The 23604-nt window shown below is 43.1% G+C and overlaps 1 protein-coding gene across 8 annotated transcripts; it reads right to left on the reverse strand.

Moving 5' to 3' along the window:
• Window positions 1-1719: 1719 nt before the first annotated feature.
• Window positions 1720-11965, reverse strand: ARMCX4 (armadillo repeat containing X-linked 4). 8 transcript variants are annotated; one of them, XM_084788449.1, is made up of 6 exons: window positions 11789-11965; window positions 11217-11284; window positions 10336-10413; window positions 9914-9996; window positions 9538-9622; window positions 1720-9223 (listed from the first exon to the last, which is right to left on the reverse strand). In XM_084788449.1, the coding sequence occupies exon 6, from the start codon at window positions 9093-9095 to the stop codon at window positions 2085-2087; it is 7011 nt and encodes a 2336-aa protein (XP_084644575.1). In that variant the 5' UTR covers window positions 9096-9223; window positions 9538-9622; window positions 9914-9996; window positions 10336-10413; window positions 11217-11284; window positions 11789-11965; the 3' UTR covers window positions 1720-2084. The 8 variants fall into 8 exon arrangements, with proteins under 8 accessions (XP_084644575.1, XP_084644573.1, XP_084644572.1 ...); XM_084788447.1 differs by having other exon boundaries at window positions 10324-10413; XM_084788446.1 differs by having other exon boundaries at window positions 11159-11284.
• Between the last annotated feature and the right edge of the window lie 11639 nt (window positions 11966-23604).

Raw genomic sequence — 23604 nt, forward strand, 5'->3', positions numbered from 1 at the left:
GGGGGAGGCCAGAAAAGGGTTTTGGATCTCTCGAACTGGAACTACAGATGGTTGCACCTTGTAGGTGCTGGTAATTGAGCCTGGGGCCACTAGAAGAGCAGCCAGTGTTCTTAACCACTGAGCCATCTCTCCATTTCCCTGAGTCTTTAATCCCTTCTTCCAGCATGCTTTTTTTTCCTCATAAGTCACCTGTCAAGGCTATTTATTTATCTTTTTCTTTTTACTCTTTTTTGTTTCTTTGTTTGTTGTTTTGTTTTTTTAATTAATTTATTCAGATTACAACTCAATTGTTACCCCATCACTTGTATCCTCCTGTTCCTCCCTCCCTCCTGCTTTCATCCTATTCCCCTCCCCTAGGTCTATGACCTCCTCCCCCACTATATGGTCATAGGCTATCAAGTCTCATCCAGGTAGCCTGCTTATTCTTTCTTTGAGTGCCATCAGGCCTCCCCACCAAGAGGAGGTGGTCAAATATGGGGCATCAGAGTTCGTGTCAGAGTCAGTCCCTGCTCTCCACATAAGTGTAGAGAATGTCCTGACCATTGGCTGGATCTGAGTAGGGATTTGATGTTTAGTACTTGTATTGTCCTTGGTTGGGAAAGTAGTTTGAGCAGAGTCCCCTGGGTCCAGATCCACCCATCATGATGTTCTTCTTGTAGGTTTCTAAGACCCTCTGGGTCCTTCTATTTCCCCATCTCCTATATTTCTCTTACCTAGAGTCTCAGTAGGATGTCCTCACATCTATCCCAATCTCCTGGTAAGTGAAGACTTTCATGGGACACGCCTTTTGGGCTAGTGACCAACTATAAGTGAGTATATACCCTGTGAGTATTTCTGCTTCTGGGTTAACTCACCAAATTTTATTATTTTTCTTTTAACTGTATCTTCTTAAGTCAAAATTATTTTTCTTATGCACTTCTATACACACCGGAGCTGGCTATATTTCCATCGACTCCACAACCCTAAAATAAAACTGGTTCTCTTTGTATGTCCCCAGAATAGGCTGGAGCATCTGCCTACTCATTACACCCGGCCTGCATTCCAATTGCTTGGACAACTGAGGTTAGAGGACTACCAGGAGTTCAGCGCCAGCTGTGACCATATAGTAAGTCACAAAAGAAAGAAATCTCACTTAGTTCTTCTCCTTATAGCCCCCAAAGGAACTAACAATATTTCAGATATATACCATCTTATACCCTGGCTATGGTGGTAGCTTCTTAGTTTCTTTGTCTGTCTCTGCTCACCATTCCTGTCCTCAGTCTAACTTGGACACATCCTGAACACAAACCAGCCATATCATTTTCCTTTCATCCTCTGGTCATGAAAGTCCTTGCTGTTTCTAAGGGATAGCTATAATATTCAGACATTCTAGAGTGGCGATCAGAAGTGCTCCAAGGAATTCATGTTCATTTCCGCTCGTGCCCTCCCCCCACCAAAACATTCTACGCAAGGCTATGCAGAACTGGTGTCTCACTTCCTTGCCTTTCTTCCACCAATTCTCTCCTCTCAGATGGCCTTTATGACCTTTTGTATCTTATTCTTCAAGAACAGCTTGTTTTAAAAGACTCCCTTTCCCATAACGTATTCCCTGGGCACTGATGCGTTGCGCAGCATTTTCTGCTTCCTGTAAGCACTGATGGAAAACAGCTGTCTGCGACCAAAGGACTCCTGATTTTATTGCCATATGTCTTATCTTTCTAAACAGATCATAAACCCAAGAACGAAGACAATATCTCTTTTTTGCTTCTTAAAACACACAACTTTATTGATGACATAAAAATAAAGTCTCAAATGTATAAACATAAGTCCACACAAAGGACCAAAGATTACCTTACTTATGAAGAATCGGTTTGGTTTCTGCTCATGAAGCATACTAAAAATATCTCAATCCAGACAAGATAAAAATTGACATGTATTTCCAGAACAAGCTTGAATTCATTTGGTGTTCATAAAATTGTCCAGCTACAGACACTCACTCATAGGCAACATCAGTTTCAAAGTTCTAATGCAATTTACAATGTGCATCATGTCCAGGATGTAAAACCAAAATGTTACTCAAATACTATGGGGGAACAGATAGCCAATCAAAGTTTATTTATTAGTACCTCAACTCTTTCTTTTACCTCTGGGTCACTACAATCTGCTGCTAAGGCTCTAAGTTTCTTGGCACAGGCTTTAGGTCGTTGAAACAGGAAATAAAGGGAACTTTTACTGAACCTGTCTTGGGGATATGTCTTTGCTCGTTTTTTAAAGTGATGATTTATATTTTCAAAAAGTAAAAGGGCATTAAGGATATTCTCTTTTGTCTCCTTCTTGCTAAAAATGTTGATCAGTGCTGTTGGTGCATTGGCAATGAGCAAGTCTTTTGTCATGGATGGATTTTTAGAGAAATTCACAAGCATTCCTAAAACGTGGTCCTTTGTTTCTCCACTTCCCAGAGCCAACAAACGGAGAAATTCTGAAATATAATTGGTAACCATGTGCTGATATTCACTAGTAATAGTCAGGTGCCTTATCAACCTTAGTCCAGCCACTTGCACATTTGAATTTAAGGGATAGGTGACAGTATCTTCGCATACTTGACTTAAATATGTCTTAACTTTTCTGTGGTTTTCAGCAGCAACTGAGATGTTGTTCAATGCATTTAAAGCCTTCTGGCGGACACTGGGGTAGGGATTACTCAATAAGCTTTGAATAACTGTGATTCCACCTATGTTTCGATCAATTTCCTGGGGATAAGGATAATCAGCACTGTTATATAGCGCATTAGTGGCTATTTCGTGAACAGAAGGATCCTCAGTCATTTCAATCATGCAAATGAGCTTTTCAAGATCTTGTGGATCCAGATTAACCTCACGTTTACAGCGGCAGTTGCAGGAATGCACCTTGTCTCCACTCATGACTTGCTTTCGGAAGCCATCTTCACCTGGAAAGCTGCTTTTGTGTAATAACTTGCTTTCTGAACAAATTATGGCTCCATCCCATACACCCATTCCTGCCCCAGGGACCATGGATGGATATAAGCCACTTGATTCTGTTGACTTTTTGGTTTTTACCTGAGATGTAGACTCATCCTCACATTTGTTTTCATTACCAGCACAGAACCAAGACCGGATATCAACCCCATCAGCAGCACCAGACTTATCTTTAGTGCTGGCCTTATCCCCAGTCCCAGATTCAGAATTGACATCTTTTTCATCTGTAGATCTGAGGTCATTATTATCCTCACTCTCGGCCCCAAACAGGGTTCTTAGACTGATCTCTTCAATACCAGGGCTGGATTCTCTACTTAGCTCATCCTCTTCCTCACCCTCCTCATCATTATCATTTACATTTGTAGAAAAAGTCCAAGACCCCAAGCCAGCCCCAGCCTCAACTCCAAGCCTAGACCCTTTAGTGGCTGAGTCTTCATTCCAAAACCAAAACCCCACCCTGGCCTCAGCACCAGCCTCAGCCTCAGCCCCAAGCCTAGCCTCTTTTGTGGCTGCATTTCCATCCCAGGACCAAAATTCCATGCCAGCTTCAGCCCCAGCCTCAGCCCCTGCCCCAACTCCAGCCTCAGGCTCAGCCCCAAGTCTAGACCCTTTAGACGCTGCTTCTCCATCCCAGAACCAAAATCCCATGCTGGTCTCAGTCGCAGCTTCAGCTTCTGGCCCTGCTCTCACCTCTGCCCCTGTCACTGTTGCTGTCGCTGTCTCAATTCCAGCCTCAGCCTCAGCCTCAGCTCCAAGCGTAGACCCTTTGGTAGCTGCATCTCCATTCCAAAACCAAAATCCCATGCTATTCTCGGTCCCAGCTTCAGCCTCTGCCCCTCCCCCAACTCCAGCCTTAACCTCAGCCCCTAGCCTAGATGCTTTAGTGGTGTCATCTCCATCCCAGGACCAAAACCCCATTGGAGCTTCAGCCCCAGCTCCTGCCTCAACTCCAGAACCTGCCTCAGCTCCAGCATCAGTATCAGCTGCAGTTGCAACTGCTGCCCCAGCCTCAATCCTAGTCCCCACTCCTCCCTCAGCCTCTGTCTCAGCCCCAGCCTCAGCCTCAGCCTCAGCTCTAGCCTTAGACTCCATCTCAACTTCAGCCTTGGCTCCTGCCACAGTTTCAACCTCACCACCAACACAGGTGCTTGTAGAAGCTGCCTCCTCAGAGCTGGTCTTCTTTTCATCCCCCAAGCCAGAACTAGTGATGGCTTCTTCTTTTGCCCCAGATGCGGATTCAGTACTGGCCTCATCTTTCATACTAGCTACAGGCAAAATAGTAGCCTCTTCTGTCCAGCACCAAGACCCTATAAAGGCCTCACTCCCAGGCCCAAACCAAAATCCTTCATTGGCCTCCACCTCAGCGCTGACAAGGAACCGTCCGCTGGCCTGATCCTCAGACCTAATCCAGGACCCTCCATTGGCCTGGTCTTGAGGATCTAGCCTCGATCCTCCACTGGCTTCATTATTAGCCCTAGACCCAGGCCAGGATTCTCCACTAGCCTGGTCTCCAGCACCAGGCCAGGAGCTTCCTCTGCATGTTTGATCTTCAAATCCAGACTTAGAACAGCCACTAGTCTGATCCACTGGCCCAACCCAGGACCCTCCACTGACCTGACTCCCAATGCCAGCCCAGGACCCACCACTAGACTGATTCTCAGACACAGCTGGCCTGGACCCTCCAGTGCTCTGGTCACCAGCAGCAGGCCAGAATCCTCCTCCAATGGTCTGATCCTCAAATCCAGGTTTGGAACAGACACCAACCTGATCACCAGTCCAAGACACTCCACTGATCTGAGTCCCAGTGCCAAGCCAAGCTCCACCACTAGACTGGTTCATGTGCACTGGCTTTGAACCTCCAATGCCCTGACTGCTGGTCCCACTCCAAGAGCCTCCTCCAATGGTCTGAGCTCCAGTGTAAGTACAGAACCATCCACTCGTCTGATCTCCAGTGCCAGGCCAAGACTCTACAGTAGATTGGTCCCTAGACCCCAGCCTAACTTCTCCACCAGACTGGTCCCCAGAACCAGGCCAGCATCCTCCTCCACTGGTCTGATCTACTCCACTAGCAGCCAGTTCTCCAGAGACAGACTGAGACTCTGCATTGGCCTGGTCCAAAGCCCCAACCAAGAATCCTCCACTGAGCTGGTCTCCAGAATCTGCCCAGGATCTTCCAGCAGACTGATCCTCAGACACTGACTTAGACACTCCACTAGTCTGGCCAATAGTTGCAACCCAAGATCCTTCACCACTGGTCTGAGTCTCAAAACCAGGTTTGGATCCAGCACCAGACTGGTCACCAGTCCCAGTCCAAGACCTTTCCCCAGCTAGATTCCGAGTGCCAGGCCACGATCCACTGGTGGACTGGTCTGCAGACCCGGATGTAGATCCTCCACCAGCCTGGTTCCCAGTACCAGTCCAGGATGCACCACCAGAGGGATCAACAGTTCCAAGCCTGGATGCTGCACTGGCTTGATCTGCAGTCATCAGCCCACTGGACTGACCCTCAGATCCCAACCTGGAGTCTCCACTAGTCTGGACACCAGCTCCAGGCCACGATACCTTGTCACTGGCCTGATCTTCAAACCTTGGTTTAACCTCAACACCAGACTGATCACTAGTCCCTGTCCAGGACACTGCATTGGTCTGGTCTACTGCCCCAGTCCAGTATCCAATACTAACTATATTGCCAGCTCCAGTCCAAGACACTGCACCAGTCTGGTTGTCAGCCACAGTCCAGGTCCCAGTAGCCTGGTCTACAACCCAGGACACTCCACTAGCCTGGACTGTAGGCCATGTCCCATCAGTGACCTGACTCACAGCCCAGGGCCCTGCAATGGCCTGGTTCCCAGAGACAACCCAAGAACCTGCAGCAATCTGGTTCTCAGCCCCAGTCCAGGAAGCTCCACTGGCCTTGTCCGCAACCCAGGCCCCCTCAGTAGCCTGAGCTCCTGCCCAGAATCCTCCACTGGCTTGGTCACCAGCACTTACCCAGGACCCAAGAGCAACCTCATTCTCAGTCCTAGCTCCAGTCCAGGACTTAATGCTAGTTTCATCACAAGCTACAGCCCAGGAACTAACAATACCAGCCTTATCATTAGCCCCATTCCAGGGCCCAATACTGGCTCCACTCTCATCATCAGTCCAGGATACACTATTCTCCCAGTCTCCATCCATAGTCTGGAACCTAAATTTGATCCACCTTTCAGCAGCAATCCAATCCTCAACACCAATCCCATTCCAGTAATAATCGTGAACGTTAGGCTGAGCCCCACTCACAAGTTCAGAAGTGGGCATAGCCCCTGCCACAGGCCTTGCATACATCTTATTCTCTGCAGTGGCTTCTACCTGTGAACTAGACAGACCCCTATCCCTTGCCGCAAGCAAAGCTTCATTCTGAGAACTGACCATAGGCTGGGGCTGAGCAGAGCTCCTTGTACCTGTCCTGGCTCCTGATTTAGTACCAGCATTGGACCTAATCTTATTCCTGGCACCAAGGGAGGTCTCATTCTGTGAGCTGACCACAACCTGGGACTGGGCAGAGGCCCTTGAACCTACCCCAGCCTCTGTCTTAGGTACAGTGTTGGAATTGCCTCTGACCTTATTTCTGGCACCAAGCAAGGCCTCAGCCTGGGAAGAAGCCAAAGCTAGTATTGTACTTGCCCCAGACTCTGCCTTAGGCACAGTGTTGGAATTGCCTCTGACCTTATTTCTGGCACCAAGCAAGGCTTCAAATTGGGGCTGAGTCGTGTCTGTTGTACCTGCCCCAGCTTCTGCCTTAGGCACAGCATTGGAATTGCCCTTGACCTTGTTCTTGGAACCAGGTAAGACCTCGCCCTGGGAACTGGCCACAGCCTTGGCATGGGCAGAGCCAGTTGTACCTGCTCCAGCATCTGGTTTAGACACAGCATTAGAATTGCCTTTGACTTTAGTCTTGGTACCAGTCAAGGCAGTACCCTGGGCAGTGGCCACAGACTGGGGACAGGCACCCACCCCAGCCTCTGCCTTAGGCACAGCATTGGGATTGTTCTTCACTTTATTCTTGGCACCAGGTAAGGCTTCACTGTGGGAGTTGGCTACAGTCTGAGACTGGACAGAACCCGTTGTATCTGGCCCAGCCCCTGCTTTAGGCACAGAATTACGATTACCCTTGACCTTATTCTTGGCACCAGGTGTGGTCTCACCCTGTGAACTAGCCACAGCATTAGTCTGAGCAGATCCTGCTGTCTGAGCAGAGCCTGCTGTCTGAGCAGAGCCTGCTGTCTGAGCAGAGCCTGCTGTAGCTATCCCAGCCTCTGCCTTAGGCATAGGATTTTGATTGCCCTTGACCTTATTCTTAGTACCAGGCAAGGCCTCATTCTGGCAATTGACCACAGGCTGTGGCTGACCACAGGCTTTCTGGTCTGCCTTTGCTCCTGCTTTAGACACGGCATTAGAATCACTTTTGTTATCAACCTTGGAATCAGACAAGGCTTCAGCTTGAGTTTTGGTCCCAGCCTGAGGCTGTGCACAAGTTTTCAAGTCTGTCCCAGCTCCCGCCTTACACTTGGCCTTGGCTTTTCCTCTAGCCTTACCTTTAGTATTAGGTAAGGCTTCACTCTGGCTCTGGGCGATAGCTTGAGCTCCTTCCTTAGTATTGGCATTGTCTTTAGTCTTGATTTGACCATCAGGCAAGTCATCACCTTGAGCCACAGGCTCAGTCTGGGTACAGAAAACCGTGTCCACACTAGCATCTGCCTTAGCCATGACATCGGTGTCACTTCTGTTTTTATCCCCAGCATCAGGCAAGGCATCAGCTTGCAGATTGGTTTTGGTGTTTGCCTTGGCCCCTGCTTTAGCCATGGAGCTGGCATTACCTTTAACCTTAACCTTGGAATCCGGCATGGCTTCAGTCTGAGTACTGGTTACAGCTTGAGGCTGGGTATCAGTTATGTCAGCACCAGTCATTGCCTTAAATATAACATTGCCATCTTCCCCAACATCAGCTGTGTCACCAGATGTTGCCTCAGTCTCTATCTTGGCAACAGTCTCAGGTTGTATTTTACAAGTTCTTGTATCTGCCTCTGCGTCACAAATGTCATTTGTGTTATCCCAAGCATCCTTCTTTGCCTCTGGCACAGCTTCAGCCAGAATGTTGGCAGCAATATAAGGATGTCCAGAAACCTTTGTATCTACCTCAGTCCCTGCCTCAGGCATGCTTTTGAGATTCTCCTTGTCGTCAGCCTCAGCACCGATCATGTCAGTGTTTTGGATTATGGCCACAGCCTGAGGCTGTGCATAGGACTTCACGTCCACTCCAGCCACTACAAAAGACATTTCATTGGGATTTTCCTTAGGATCGACTGTGGCACCAAGCCTAGCCTCAGATTGAGTCCTAGTCACACTCACAGTTTCTTCGAGTGCTTTTATCGTGCCTTCAGCCACAATTCCAGTCTCATTCAGGGTTCCAATCTTAACTACTTCCTTGGTCACTGCCAAGACCTCACTCTGTGTCACTGTTACTCTGTTAATCTCTGTCTCATTATCAGTCATTGTACAGGCTTCAGCTTTGGTCTGGGTCATTGCTTCTTTCTTGACCTCTGCCCTGCCCGCCATTGCCCAAGCTTTAGTTTTGGTCTGAGTCACTGCCTCTTTTTTGCCTACTGGCCCAGCCTCAGCATCGGTTTGTGTAACTGCCTCTTTCATAGTTACTTCCTTGGCTTGGGCTGTGGCTTTAGTCAAAGTCACTGGCTCTGTCATGACCATTGTTTCCACCAATGAACTGGTCTCAGATTGGGTCTCTATCTCTTCCTCAAGCATTGCCTTGGTCTGAGAGTTGACGTTGGGTCTAACTAGAACAGGGACCTTGGTGTCTACTTCAGCCACAGGCTCACCTCCTTCTCCAGTTTCTGGTTCAATCTTGGCTCTAGTCTCAGTCTCTCCTCCAGCCATGGCTTCAGTTGTGGCCAAGGTCTGGTTCTGTTCCTCAACCATAGTCTCCGTCTCGATTCCAGGCCCATTTCTGGCAAGTGCGCTCACACTCTGAGCTCTTCCCTTGGTTAATCTGTAAATGCAGTAGCAGGTACCAGCCCAAATCACCAGTCCTGCAGTTGCCCAGCCCACGTCCTGAATGCGGCCCATGTAATCACCCCTGATGAAGGCACAAACAATGTATAGGAGGGCTCACTCGGGCTAGGAAAGAGGATGGTGTGTCTGGGCAATGGCGTTTAACCACTTAAAGGCCAGTAAAGCTGCCACTTGAAGTAGACCTAGAAGTGGAAGAAGGAAGTGGATTTAACCGTCTCTTCTAACTGTACAGTATTATACAGATAGAAACAGGAACGGTAAAGGGTAGAAACGATGGGCTTGTTGGGAGAAGAGAATGATCAATGAAGTTTTAATCCCTTCTTTTATTTCTTCCTACCCCCCCCCCAATGCCCAGCCATTTTCATATGCCAAATGAATTGTGTCAAAGATGGCAGGAGGGCTGATGATGAATGGATGAGGAACACAAACTCCCTGAACTAGATTTGTTAGGGATTTACTCTGGTCACCAGTATTACAAGTCCCCACTAATACAAACCTGGAATAGATGAAGTTCCCTCTTCTATCCGTCTTTTGTGTGGTGAAGCACCCTTAAAGTATGGAGACTCATGAGACTTTTAGATCTAGAAAAACGCAAACAAAGGAAGAGAAAAAGAGGAGCTCCTTCTTGATGGAGCAGTCATACATAGTATTCGCAATTTACTCCAACAATTCACCCAGTTTCCTTAGATGCCAACACATTCTTTTCCATGTACCAGAATTAAGGCAAAGGTTCGGGGAAAATACCAGAAATAGTGAGAAAAAATGGCCGTGGAAGAGAATATGAAGCTCTTCCAGACTGTTCCTTATGGAATGCACACTGCTCTCCATTAACCCGCATTCGAGACATACCCAGCCAGTTCCTGCCCTCTTACCAGTTATTCTGATAAAAAATAATTTTCTGTTTGCTTCTTTGCTTCCAATAATCTCAGACTCTGAAGCAGACATGCAGGAGGATCTATAGGCACATAGACAAACAGGAGATAAGGGGGACCGTGTCCTTAGTAAAACAGAGAAGCACCCTAATTCTTGGTTCCAATGCTTGCATTGCCAAGGTCTTGGTCCATTTTAACAAATATATTCCTATCTTATGATCCCATCTCAAGCCTTCTTTGTCACAGCCCAGCTCACCCTCCCTCAAATATTCCGTTTGCTGCACTGAAATTGACAGGTTGTAGAGCAGCATTGTGCAAAGCAGCCGTGTGTAGACAAGGCAGAAATGCCATCCACTGATGTCCTTTCAGGTTCAGCCCACCCTCTTTTGTCATCCCCAGCCACTACCCACCTTCATACCAACCTCCACAGTTCCAAAACAGTCTCCCCCTCCTTCCTTTGCATCCAGGGGTGAAAAGCCCTATTTCAAACATGAGAAGCTCTGGGAACAGACAAAGAAAAGGGAGAGGGTGAGTGCTGAGTGCTTGTGACAGCCTAGCATCTAACATCTGTGTCCCTGCGCCCTGCCTGTCGAGATTAAGAGATGAAGGCATAACCTAGGGCTTCATCTACACGGGGATGGATAAAACAGAGGTGGGAGGGGGGTAGGGAAGAAAAGGCAAAAGGGAGAAAAGGAGAAAATTTATTTTAAAAACCACCTGTAGGATTCGAGGTCTTTCCTCAAAAGTCCACCATTTCCTTTATCAAGATGGCCAGGTAGCCATGACTGTCTGGAAACTGGAGGATGGCGGAAGAGATGGAGGCCCCAGATCCCATGATTCTTCAATCGTAGCCTGCCATCTGCTTCCCCTGAATGCCATCTCTAGGAGTCTCAGCACACGATACAAGGTGTGGAGGAGGGCTTTTGCTTCCGCAAAATCATTATCCCATCCCCCAAAGGCTATGCAAACAATAGTATCTTTTTTTTTTACACAATAAATTGTATTTTTCAATACCATCCGACACAAATCAAAATAATTTTTAATAAAGGTTTGTCTTTATTGGTGTTCACCATAGAATTTAAATGAAAAATCCAAAGCCTGGTATGGAAACAAAGCTTAGGTAAACTTCCTAGACTAGCCCCACCCCACATGCTAATTATATATATAAAGACAATATATACACATATATACATTTGTATATATGTGTATATATATACATACACAGAGAAATATAACAGTGCTTACATGGCTGCATAGAATCCACATAGAACTTCAACGTTTCAGTGTTGGTGCTCACACTAACCTCCATAGATCCTCTTGTCTCCGTCTCCGTTTTTCCCCTCGCCTCACCACAAACAGTGCCACATCGAACTATTGTACAAAAGGAGAGAGTAAAGGCACTGAGTGCTTAGGCCAGCACTAAGGCCACACATCCCAACACTCTCCTTTTTAGAATCTGGTTGTCAAAGGTCCCTCCCCTCATTCTGAGACACCACCCCTACGGAGCCCGCTGTCCAGGCACTAAGGCCCACCATTTTCTCAGCAAATGCCACGGTGGCGCGCGCGTCCCTCCTCTGAAAGGAGCAGGGAGCCTGCGGACATGTGCAGGCGCCCATTGATGGGGTTAATTAAAAAGGATGGACATCTCCCTCTGTATTTCTCTCTAGAGACTCTCCCCACCAGCGGCCCTGTCAAAGCACGGGGTTCCCCAGCACTGATTCAGCTAGGGGCTGGGGGACGCGGGAGAATCGGAGGGGAAGGCTCCTTGAACTTGATCCAGCATGGACGCCCCCTCCCCAATCCATCTCGGTTGTACGGCGGGTTCAGGAGGCTGCGGCTAGCCCAGCCGCGGTGCAGCAGCCCGGGGCCTCTTACCTGCTCCGCTCGCCCTGGGCCCGATGCCAGCCCGCCGCACGCTGGGCAGCGGGGAGCTGGTAGCCAGACTGGAGTGACGACTGCACCCAAGGCTGCGTCGCTCTGCAGCTCCAGGTCACGTGAGGGGCCCGCGTCATCGCTCGCCCTCCTCCTCACAACCCCCCACTGGTCGGAAGGCAGTCAACAGGACCCCCTTCTGTAAGCACAGGCCCCCCCTCTTCGCGTCCGCGCGCAGAGCCCCAGCGCGCCCCACCCTGTCACTCATCTCCTAGCTCTCCAATCTGAGCGCCCACAAGTGTCATCACCGACTAGCGGTTGGACTTTACCGGTCCCTGGTTACTGGGAAGGGTCTGTACCCCCACCCACTCCCAGGCCTTGGCTGTAGCCTTTTCTGTATCTTTGAGGAGTCCTTTCTTTTCCTCTTAGGCTACAATACTAACCCTCCCCACTGGCTCTCTATACAGCCTGCCTTCCCTTAGTAACAACAACACCAAATTGCCTCTAGAAAGAGGAAAACCGTGCAATCAGAGCCTTCACTTTCTTTGTCTGTATTCCCTTTTCTGTTAACATCATCCTCCCCCGCCTCTCTTAAGGGGAAAATGCAGTAAAGACATTTCATTCGCCATGAAAATGCTCAGGTTGTAAAAAAAAAAAAATGTAAAGACTCGTTCGTTTACACAATTTTATGACACCTAAAATGTTTTCTAGTTAATATAAACTACTGAAAACAGATGTAATTGATGACGTTTTAAATACAAATTTCCCCTAAACAAAGCCAACCCGTTTTTCAATGCAATCAATAAGTTAGTCTTTGAAAAGACGTTCAGATTTCAAAACTTGATAGTTTTAAAGAAATATTTGAAAGCTTTCGAGGTTTTGGCAGTACCACTTACCTTCGCCTATCAGGTACCAGAGTACTTCTTCATAGGGGACCCTGGGTACTTTATTGAAGACAAAACTCAGATGAAGCCAGTGCCTTACGGAGTAGTGATGTCAAAGGCTAGCCTCACGGAGTAGTGACGTCAAAGGCTAGCCTCATTTGTATCCGATGATGGGGTTTTTTGGTTTGGTTTGGGTTGGGTTGGGTTGGGTTTTTGTTTGTTTGTTTGGTTGGTTGGTCTTGGTTTTGGGGTTTTTTGTTTTGTTTTGTTTTTACATCAGTCTCACCACACCCACAAAAGGAACAACTGTTACCATATAGAAAGAAAGGAGCTTTAACAGGTGGAATTTTCATCTTATCTTAGCACTGGTGAGGTCTCCCCAGGTTCTGCCATTTCTGTTCTGTCTGTCACTGCGTTGGTGGCGAGTGTTCAGCATTTTCCAGCGCCAACGGGCATGAGGGTGTGTGGAGGACAGTAGATTATTCGAATACCATGGCCACCAGTGTTCTTTACCCTTTACAAATGGAAGAACAAAGTCTCAGGTTCCAAGTGGTCCCCAGAGAAAGGCCTTTTGACTTCCTGCCTTCCTTAATAAATTTAGTGCACCACCCTCACAAAACTCAGAACTCAGGAACAAAAATATGCAGGACAGTCCCCAGGCGCCCACCTGTTTCTACTGGGGAATCATACTCCAAATATAAACTGTCCAGGCATCCTCCTTCTCAGAATGTGGAAATATGACTCCTCAGCTTGAGGTCCTTGGTGAGGGGCCCCTGTGTGAAGGAGGTTCTTGCAGGAAGTGAGCCAGGGAGTCCAGAACGCTTTAAGACATTGCTAATGGAGTTTCAGAATTCAACATTTACTTTCTCTACCAAAAATGTAATCCATCAATCGATTAACATAAGAATTTAAATCTCTGCTCATGTTTCAAATGAAGCAAATGCATTGGATGCCAGAGGACTGACTGTAACTTAAATACCCTTACAAATCATTAGTAAAGTGACCCAAGTAGAAAGAAAATGCCAAAGACATAAACAGACTTGTTCACAGAGGAAAAACACAAAAGATCTAAATGTCTAATAAACATATAAAGAGATGCTTGATTTTAAAAATATGCAAATCAAAACAGCTGTGACTTACTGTGTTTCAACTATGGTGTCAAAGATTAGAAATTCAATAATATTATTGACTATTTTGTGTAAATATGGAGATTCCTATACTCTGTTGGACACAGATATTCTAAGTCAATCTTTTTATGGAAGGCAATTGGACAAAATCTATTAAACGATAAATATAACAACCTACAATTCTCTCCTGCGCTAATTCTATTCTTTGATATTTAGTTAAACATATCCTTACAGAATGACATAGATACATACTGCCACACCTAACTATGATATTTCTTGCAATACTATTAAAGGTTAAAAAAAAAAGTTGTACCAGGTTGGAGAGATGGCTCAGCAATTAAGGGCTCTTACTCCTCTCCCAGGGGACCTGAGTTCAGTTTTCAGTACCCACATCATGTGGCTCGCAGCTACAGAAAATGTGCTGCTCTCTTCTGGCATGCCCACACATAGACACACACACACACACACACACACACACACACACACACACACACACATGAGTACGCATGTTTTAAAGTATCAGGGCATGGAGAGATGGCTCAGTGGTTAAGAACACTGACTCCTATTCCAGAGGACCTGGGTTCAATCACCAGCACCTACATAGCAGCTTCCAAAGGTCTGTAACTTCAATTCCAGGGGATCTGACACATTCACATAGACACATATGCAGGCAAAACACCATAAAATAGACATCATAAAACATCATAAAAATAGAATGAAATAAATTATTTTTAAAAGTATAAATAGGGGAGAGATTACATAACTTTTTTTTTTTTTTAACATTGTGACTGATTTTTTAGAAAAAACTTAAGGCTTGTATCCTAAGAGGACAATTGAAATAATCCTATTATTTACTGTTTATTTTCTATAAATACAAGTAAATAATTTTCCTTATTTTTTTTTCTTTTATTTCATTTGATAGAGAATCTCCCTCTTTAGGCCAGGCTGGCTACAAACTCCTGTCAGGCCACTCCAAATGTTGGAATTACAGGTTGGACTACTATACCTAGCTCTATTTTTTTATGCCTCATTCTATTTTCTATTTTTTTAAACAGGCTCCTACTATGTAGGTCAAGAAAAGCTCAAATTCATGACTATCCTGCTTCAACATCTTGATCTGGATTCCCAGGTATGTGTTACCACAGCCAGCTCAATCTGCATTGATTATCGATTGACCTGACCATCATTTCATATGCTAAGTGACCATTTACATGTCCTGTCAGAAAATGTCACTCATATCCTTCTATGTTCACCGACATTTTCGCATTGACTGTAGTGCTTGCGTGATTGCACATCTTTGTCTATGGGTTGTTTTACTGCTACACAGAACACACATATGTTCTCTCATTCTGTCACTATCATCCTAATTTTATAGCACATTTGATATTTGATGACAAAATACATTGACTATTTTCTTATGACTTTTGGCACTGTATATAAACACCCAAACCTCAGCACCATTCACAAAAGCAGTCCATTGCTCCCCCAACTTAAAATGATGATGTACCATCTGTGAAAACATCATTTGTGGTAAGATCTGTTTCACTGGATTTTGTGTTCCACTGATGCATGTATCTCTTGCTACCTTACACTTGGTGTAGATTCCTAACAAGTTTTGGTATCTGGAAGAAAAATCCTCAAATGTTCTGCTTTTTATTTTATTTTATTTTTGATACAGAGTCTTACCATATGCCTCTGATATCTGCCTCCCAAGTAGTGAGACTAAAGGTCTGTACCACCATGTCCAGCATAGACACTTAGTGTAGTCATCACCTTAAACATTAATCAAAGGGAGCTACAGTTTCTTTTAGCTATTTGAAAAACACAGTGCATTATTGTTACATACACTTTCTCTACTGTGGGAGCATACAACAGTTTGTTTCTCCTATCTAACTGTAACATGGTACCATTTGACCAACTTCTTGTCTATCTTGACCAACCCTGTACTATCTATTTGTTCCTTGGCCCCATGTAAACATTATTTTACTTTCAACTGTGAATTCAGCTTTGCAGTTTTTCAAATACATGAAAACATGTAGTATTTTTCTGTATATGTCTGGATTATTTTAACTACAACAGTTTTCCAGGTTCATCCATATTAGCGCAACTGAAAAGATCCTTTTTAGTCATTGAATAACAATGCATGGCTTATATTTGTCCCATTTTTTTGCCCATATATCCATTGATGGGTGTTTAGCTTGACTTCATATCTTCACTATTATGAGTAGTTCTACAACAAATATGGAGATAGGCTCTTTTAGATACCATTTTCATTGAGGGGAATGTATATCTAACAGTTGGAATTTTGAGTCATAAGGTAGTCCTATTTTTAGTTTGTTTTTGTTATTTGTTTATTTTCTGGTTTCTTTTATTTACCTTAATTTTATTTATTTGTTTCTTTGTTTATGTTCATGGGTGTTTTGTCTGCATATATGACTGTGCTCCATGTCATGCCTGGTCCTGGTCGAAGCCAGAAGAGGGTGCCTCTGAGACTGGAGTTAAATATGGTTGTGAATCATCATGTAGGTGTTGAGAATTGAGCCCTGGTCCTCTAAAAGAGCAGGCAGTACCCCTAACTGCCGGGTCATCTTTCCAACCCCTTACCCTTACTTAAAAATTCTTTGTAGAACATTTAAGTATACCATATGTAAAATAAAACAATAGAAGTGCATCTTTCTTTTAAAAATGGTTTATTTATTTTTGCTTTATGTGCATTCCTGTTTTGCCTGTACGCGTGTCTGTGTGAGGGTGTCAAATCACTTGGAGCTGGACTAAGAGACAACTGTGAGCTGCTACATGGGTTCTGGGAATTGCACTCAGGACCTCTGGAGCAGGAGCCACTGCTCTGAAACCACTGAGCAATCTCTGCAGCCCTAGAAGTGGCATCTTGATTGAACATCATTACTTCAAATTCTTGATTCAATCTCAACCCATCCCCTGTTTCTTACCTTTCAAAATAGGGTAAGATGGACCTGTGAGGTGGCTAAGGTAAAGGCACTGCCTGTCAAGCTGTTGACTTCGTTCCACTGTTGGAACCCATAGTAAAAGAGGAAATAGAATTCCTGTAAGCTGTCCTCTGGCCTCTACACATGTGCCATAGGATTTTCACACCAGCATACATACATACATACATACATACACACATATATACATACAGTGAGTTCTAGGACAGCCAAAGCTACGCAGAGAAACCCTGTCTTAAAAAAAAAAGAAAGGAAGGAAGGAAAGAAGGAAGAATGGATAGATGGATTAGAGAAATGGCTTAGTGATTAAAAGCACCTATTGCTCTTGCAGAGGACCCAGGTTCAGTTCCCAGCACCCACATGGTAGTTCACAACCATCTGTAAACTGAGTTCTGGAGAATCATATACCTTCTTCCCACCTCTTCAGGTATCAGGCTTACCCATGGTATACATACATGCCTACAGAGACAAATACACATACACATACACATAAAATAAATAAATCTAAACAATACAAAGTAAATAAATGTAGTTTTTAAAATATCTGTAAGCAAATACTTTATCTCTCCTCTGTATTTCTTATATATCAGTGTTTAGGGCATAGGTTATTAGAGTACTGTCAAATTATACTTGCTATTTTTAACAAAAAGATCAAAATATTCCCATAAAAACCTCACCTTGTATAAGTGATTAATAAATATTATATTTTTAGTTCTTGGAGGGACCTTCATGAATACAGTTTTCCAAAATAATACACAAATTTATAAACTCTAACCTTTTGAAACTGTAAACAAGACCCTAATTGAGTGGTTTCTTTTGTAAGAGTTACCTTAGTCTATTATCACTATGGTGGAGAGCATGGCAGCAAGCAGGAAGGCATAGTGCGGGAGCAGTAGCTAAGAGCTTTACATCCTTATCTGAAGGCAGCAGGCAGAGAGAGATAGAACAGGTCTGAATCCTCAAAGCCTATCTCCAGTGACATACCTCTTCCAACAAGGCCACACCTCCCAATCCTTCTCAAACAATTCACCAAAACTTGGAGACTAAGCATGCAAACATATGAGCCTAGCCATTCTCATTCAATCCACCATATCTCAGAAGTCCCAATCTGGTGCTGGAGTCAGAAAGAATTCCTAGAAAGCTTCTGGTCTTCAGTCTATTTTGGGATCTCAAATAATGACTTTCTAACACCAATGAAGGGATGCCTCAACAACAGTATAGATGAACTTGCCAGTGAGAGTGAAGGCAAGCCAGCAAAAAGCAAAAGTATCCTTCCACGTCCCTTTATGTAGGTTGCCATCAGAGGGTGTGGCCAAATTTGGGGTGAGTCTTCCTACCTCAAATGATCTAATCAATACAGTCCTTCATAGAACTGTCTAAATTGGGTTTGAGGTGATTTGAGCTGTAGTTCAAGTTGAAAAAGAATATTAGCCATCATACTAGTCTGCCTGAAGTCAGGTGATACTTAATTGAGATTTGGGCTGTAATTTGCATCTCCCTGATGATTAGTGACATTAAGCTTTTTTTTTTCCATATACCTGTTGATCACTTTTTATCTTCTCTAATGAAGTTCTACTCAGAGCTGGAAAGATGGTTCAGAGGTTAAGAGCATTGGCTGTTCTTCCAGAGGTCCTGAGTTCAATTCTCAGCAACCACGTGGTGGTTCACAACCATCTACAATGTGATCTGATGTCTTCTTCTGGTGTGCAGGCACACATGCAGGTAGAACATTGTATATGTAATAAGTAAAAAAATTTTAAAAAAAAAGAAAAAAGAAACTTTACTCGGGTTATTTGTTCATTAGAACCATAAAAGACTCTGTAGTAGTCAGGGTTCTTTAGAGGAAAAGATTTACATATTATATTTTTTATTTATATTTTATAAATATATATGGGAATTTATTAGAATGTCTTACAGGCTGTGGTCCAGCTAGTCCAGCAATGGCTGTCTGCCAACAGAAAGTCCAAGAGTCCAGTAATTGATCAGCCTATGATGCTGGATGTCTCAACCGGTCTCCAGCACACAAAAGAATCCCAAAGAAATAGGCTGTAATGACAATGACGGAATGGATTTGCTAGCAAGGCAAGAGCAAGCAGTCAAAGAAAAACTTCCTGCTTTCATGTCTTTTATATGGGCTGCCAGAAGAATATAGCTGTGGCCCAGATTAGAGGTGTATCTTCCCACTCCAAAAGATGTAAATTAAAAGTGGGCTTCCCACACTACAAATAATTTAAGTAAGGAAAACACCCTCACCAGTGTACCCTGCCACTTGGGTTTTAATTAATTCTAGATGTAGTCAAGTTGGCAACCAAGAACAGCCATCACAGACTCCTAATAGCTAAAATGATCCTGAACAAAAAGAACAAAGCTGGTAACATCGCACTAAGTTCAAAATAGTGTTGTACATAGCTATAGTAAGAAAAACAGCACAGAATTTGCATTAACATAGAAAGGTAGACCAATTGATTAGACTGGAGAGCTGAAAAACAAGCCTATATATTTGCAGCCAATGAATTTCTGAAAAAAGAATGTCAAGGTCGCAGAACAAGGAAAAAGCTGTTTAATAAATGAAAAGCAAGATCCATACAAAGAACAATGAAATGATATTTAATTGCCATTTTTTAAAGTCTGGGATGGATTAAACACTTAAATGTAAAGCCTGAAAGTATGAAAGCATTAGAATAGAACAGGCCCGGGAGGATATTGCATGACGTCATTCTGGTCAAGGACTCTTTAAACAAGATTTCAAAAATCACAAGAAAGAAAAACAAAAATAATCAAATGACATTGTGCTGCCTAAAAAGCTTCTGTATAACAAAGAAACGTCGACACAGTGAAAAGACAGTATGTAGGGAGTGGCAGAAAATATGTTCGGGCTATACATCTAACAAAGGGTTAATGTTCAGAATTCATAAGGAATTCAAACTACTAATAGCCAGAGTGATTTCATTGAATTTGTTGATTAGCTTGGGGAATACTTGAAATCTTAGTAACAAGCTATTTTGATCCATGGTCATGCAGTATTTCTAAAATTTATTCATGAAACTGGAAGCGTGTCTCAGCAACAGAGTGCTTGCCTAAAATTTATTCACAACCACTTTTGTTTCCCTCAGGGAAATTGTATGGTCTTTTTCATATTGATTTCACAGATTTTTTTTTTCACTATAATCCCAGGTATTTTATGGTTTTTGTGAAGGTTGTGAAATATGGCTTTTTGTATGCTATCTTTTCCTTCTGTTCTTTAGGAAAATAATTTTATTAGTTTTGTTAGAAAAATAATATCTGCTTATCACGAAAAGACAATACAATACAATGCAATGTCAGGATAAAAAATAAAATATCCCTTGGAATCTAGCAGTGTGCTGTAACTAAGCTCTCATACGTGAGTCAAGCTTCTCAGGAGCACTATATATGTTCTTTTTTGGTTGGTTGGTTGGTTGGTTGGTTGGTTTGATTTGGTTTTTTGAGACAGGGTTACATTATATATCCCTGTTTGGCCTGAAACTCACTGTATAGACCAGGCTGACTTCAAAAGCCCAGAAACCTGCCTGCCTTTGCTTCACAAATGCTGGGATTAAAGGCGTATGGCATTATGTGTTTTTTAAATCAATGTATTTCAGTCTTTCCATCTTAGTAATGTTGATATATATAGTCAGATCTCCATAGGCATGTGTTCCATAGCTGTGTATTCAATAACCCTCAGATAGAATATATCAATTAATAAACATATCTAGGGCCTGAAGAAATAGCTCAGTGGTTAAGAACATGTAGTGCTTTTCCAGAGGACCCGAATTTAGTTCCCAAAATCCACATTGGACAGTTCACAACCTCTTGTAATTCCAGCTCCAGAGCAGTCTGGCACCTCTGGCCTTTGAGGACTCACACATACACACACACACACACACACACACACACACACACACACACAATCAAAAATAGTAAGAATAAATATTTCAAATGTACTCACATAAACTACTACAGATGTTTTTGCCATTATCATCTAAGAATTATGTCCATGACATTTGCTTTGTATTTTATATTACAAATAATAAGATACGATTTAATCAAGTAGGTGAGATTAAAAATAAGTAATTGTAAAACTGGCATGAAGTCTGATGAGATGGTTTTGTGAGTAAAGGCACTTGCCATGACAACCTGGTGACCTGAGTTCCATGCCCAGACCCCATGTAAAAGTGGAAAGAGAGAACTGACTGTACAAAAATTGTCCTGGGATTGCCACATACATGCAATGGCATCCCCTGCCCACCTCAACACAAAAATAACTGTTCAAACTGAGCACTATGTGTAAAACTGACTTTGTGTAAATTGTACTGCAATGTAGTCAAAGCTGTCTGACTTCCGTATCCATACTGTGGCATACACACAAATTAACTTCTTAAAAAGATTCCGTGCATGAATTAATAGTAACAAAAATACTACAAATAAACCCCACTGAATGATGTGTACAGGCTGTATGCAAATAGTACATCATCTTATAGAAAGTACATAAGGACCCACAGATGGGAATCTCTGTGGGAGTGTCCTGGAGCTGTGATAACCCTATGGACAGTATACGCATGCATCTGTGTTCACCTGTATGTGTATAACATACATATAATTGTTTCTTTCACATTTTCATCTCCAGTCAGTGTGATTATCTTCAGCCTCTACCTGCCCATAATTCAATTTCTAGTCACATACTTGTGTTGTATGCTGTTTCTGATTGATTACTTCTGAGACCTTTTTTTTCCTGTATTTTGGCAGTGCTGGTACATTTGTTGCTTCTGTGCTAGTGTTGTTCAGTTCTGTTCTTTAGCTCATCCTCTTTCTGTTCCCCCAGCTCTATGATTTTTAATCTTGTCGCCGAGCTCTTGTTCTAAGTCCATATTCATGCTGGACGGTTCCATCTGCTCTTTAGGGAATTTTCTTCCTCAGATTCCTTGTCTTTTACTCTTTTACCGTTAAATCTTTTCAGACCTTCCACTCTAGATTTCTTTCTGTTTCTGGGCTGCGCCTTTTTGAAGATGCCAGTGGAATGTGCTGCTTTCTTTGTTTCCTTGCTGCTGACCTCCACTCCACTCCTAGAGTGTTTTGTTTTGTCTTTAGGGCTTTACTGCTGTTGTTAGGTCTCCCCCTCCCCCAACCCCACCCCTGCATTTTTGGAAATAACAGAAGCTGTTCTCTGAGGTGGCCTCTTTCCTGCTTTCTAACACAAAAGCTTCTTTTAATGTATTTTCTAGTTGTTTATGGCTGGCATATGCTATGCTTTCTAAATTGTGATGTTGTATCAAGACACAAAAACAAAGCTTTGTTATTAGTTTGAAATGTTTTTCGGGCATATTGGCACATTTCTTTAATTCCAGTACTTGAGGGTAGTGGCAGAAAGATTAGGTGCTCAAGGTGTTCCTCAGCTAAATAGTGAGCTTGAAATCAGCCTGATACAAGAGATCTCATCTCAAAACACCAAAATTAAAATTTCTGTCTATTGGCTTTGAATTTTCCTTTATTACCTTTTTTTTTTTTTTAGTTTAGGGGTTAAGATGTTTTTCTATATAGGTGTTCTAAGTTGATAATGACAATATGTGATGGAGATTGATTTACATTCAAAATTTTAGATGCACCAAGATGTTTTCTTCAGGTTGCCAAATACAAATAGGCAAAACACTATGAATGTAATATTTATATAATTCCTGATTTGTGTTATGGGTTTTTTTTGCTATAGGTAGTTTATTGTACATATGTGTAATAATATAAATGTATATGTACAAAAATAAAATAATTTTTAAAAAACACAAACAAAAAAATTACTCAAGATAAGGTTTCTCTGTGTAGCTTTGTCTCTCCTGGACTTTGTACACCATGCTGGCCTCAAACTCACAGCAACCTGCCTGCTTCTGCTTCCTCAAGTGCTGGGATTAAAGGTGTGCACCACCATGCCTGGCTGACTCTGATTTTGTTAAAAGACACTATATTGTATATCATTAACACTCTAGTGCTTTTCTGTCTTGACATTTTATTTTATTTTGACATTTTATTTTATTTTACTCATAGTCCTGGAGCCAGACATAGCTTTTTGCATACTTCATATTGCTCTTTTATTCTCTTTATCTTATTTCATGGAACAAAACCTCTAGAAAAATGTTGAATAATAAAGGCAATCATAAACAGCCTTATAATCAATCTAAATTCTGATTACAATGGGAGTGCTTTGAATAGTTCATCCTCGAGTGTGTTCCTATACATTTCCTGTGCAAATCATTTGCCAAGTAAAATTTTTTTCTCTGTTTCAGGAATGCTCAGAGATCATACTCAATAATGGATGTTTAGAGCTGCCAAGATAACTTAGATGGTAAAGATATTTTCCACCAAACCTGACGACCTGAGTTTAAGACCTGGGATCTGTATGGTGGAAGGAGAGAAGTGACTTGACCCAGTGGCCAAATGTATACACACACATATACTAAAATAAATAAATGTCATTTAAAAAAAAAGAATAGATGCCTAATGCCAGGCCATGTGGTGTATGCCTTTAATCCCAGCACTCAGGAGGCAGAAGCAGGCCTATGTGAGTTCAAGGCCTGCCTGGTCTACAGAGTGAGTTCCAGGACAACCAGAGCTACATAGAGAAACCCTGTCTCAAAAAAAAACCAAAGAAGAAGAAGAGGAGGAGGAAAAGGAAGAAGAGGAAGAGGAAGAGGAAGAAGAGATGCCTCATTCCAACAAATATTTTGTGGTACATATTGGGGTGGTCATACTTTTAAATGACTTTAATCTTGTGCATTATAATTTTACCACATATAAGCCTCACATGCTAATGATCATTTTCAATGCCCCATTAGACTTTA

The sequence above is a fragment of the Acomys minous genome (genome assembly GCF_964271855.1).
Source record: "Acomys minous genome assembly, chromosome: 7".
NCBI lineage: Eukaryota > Metazoa > Chordata > Mammalia > Rodentia > Muridae > Acomys > Acomys minous.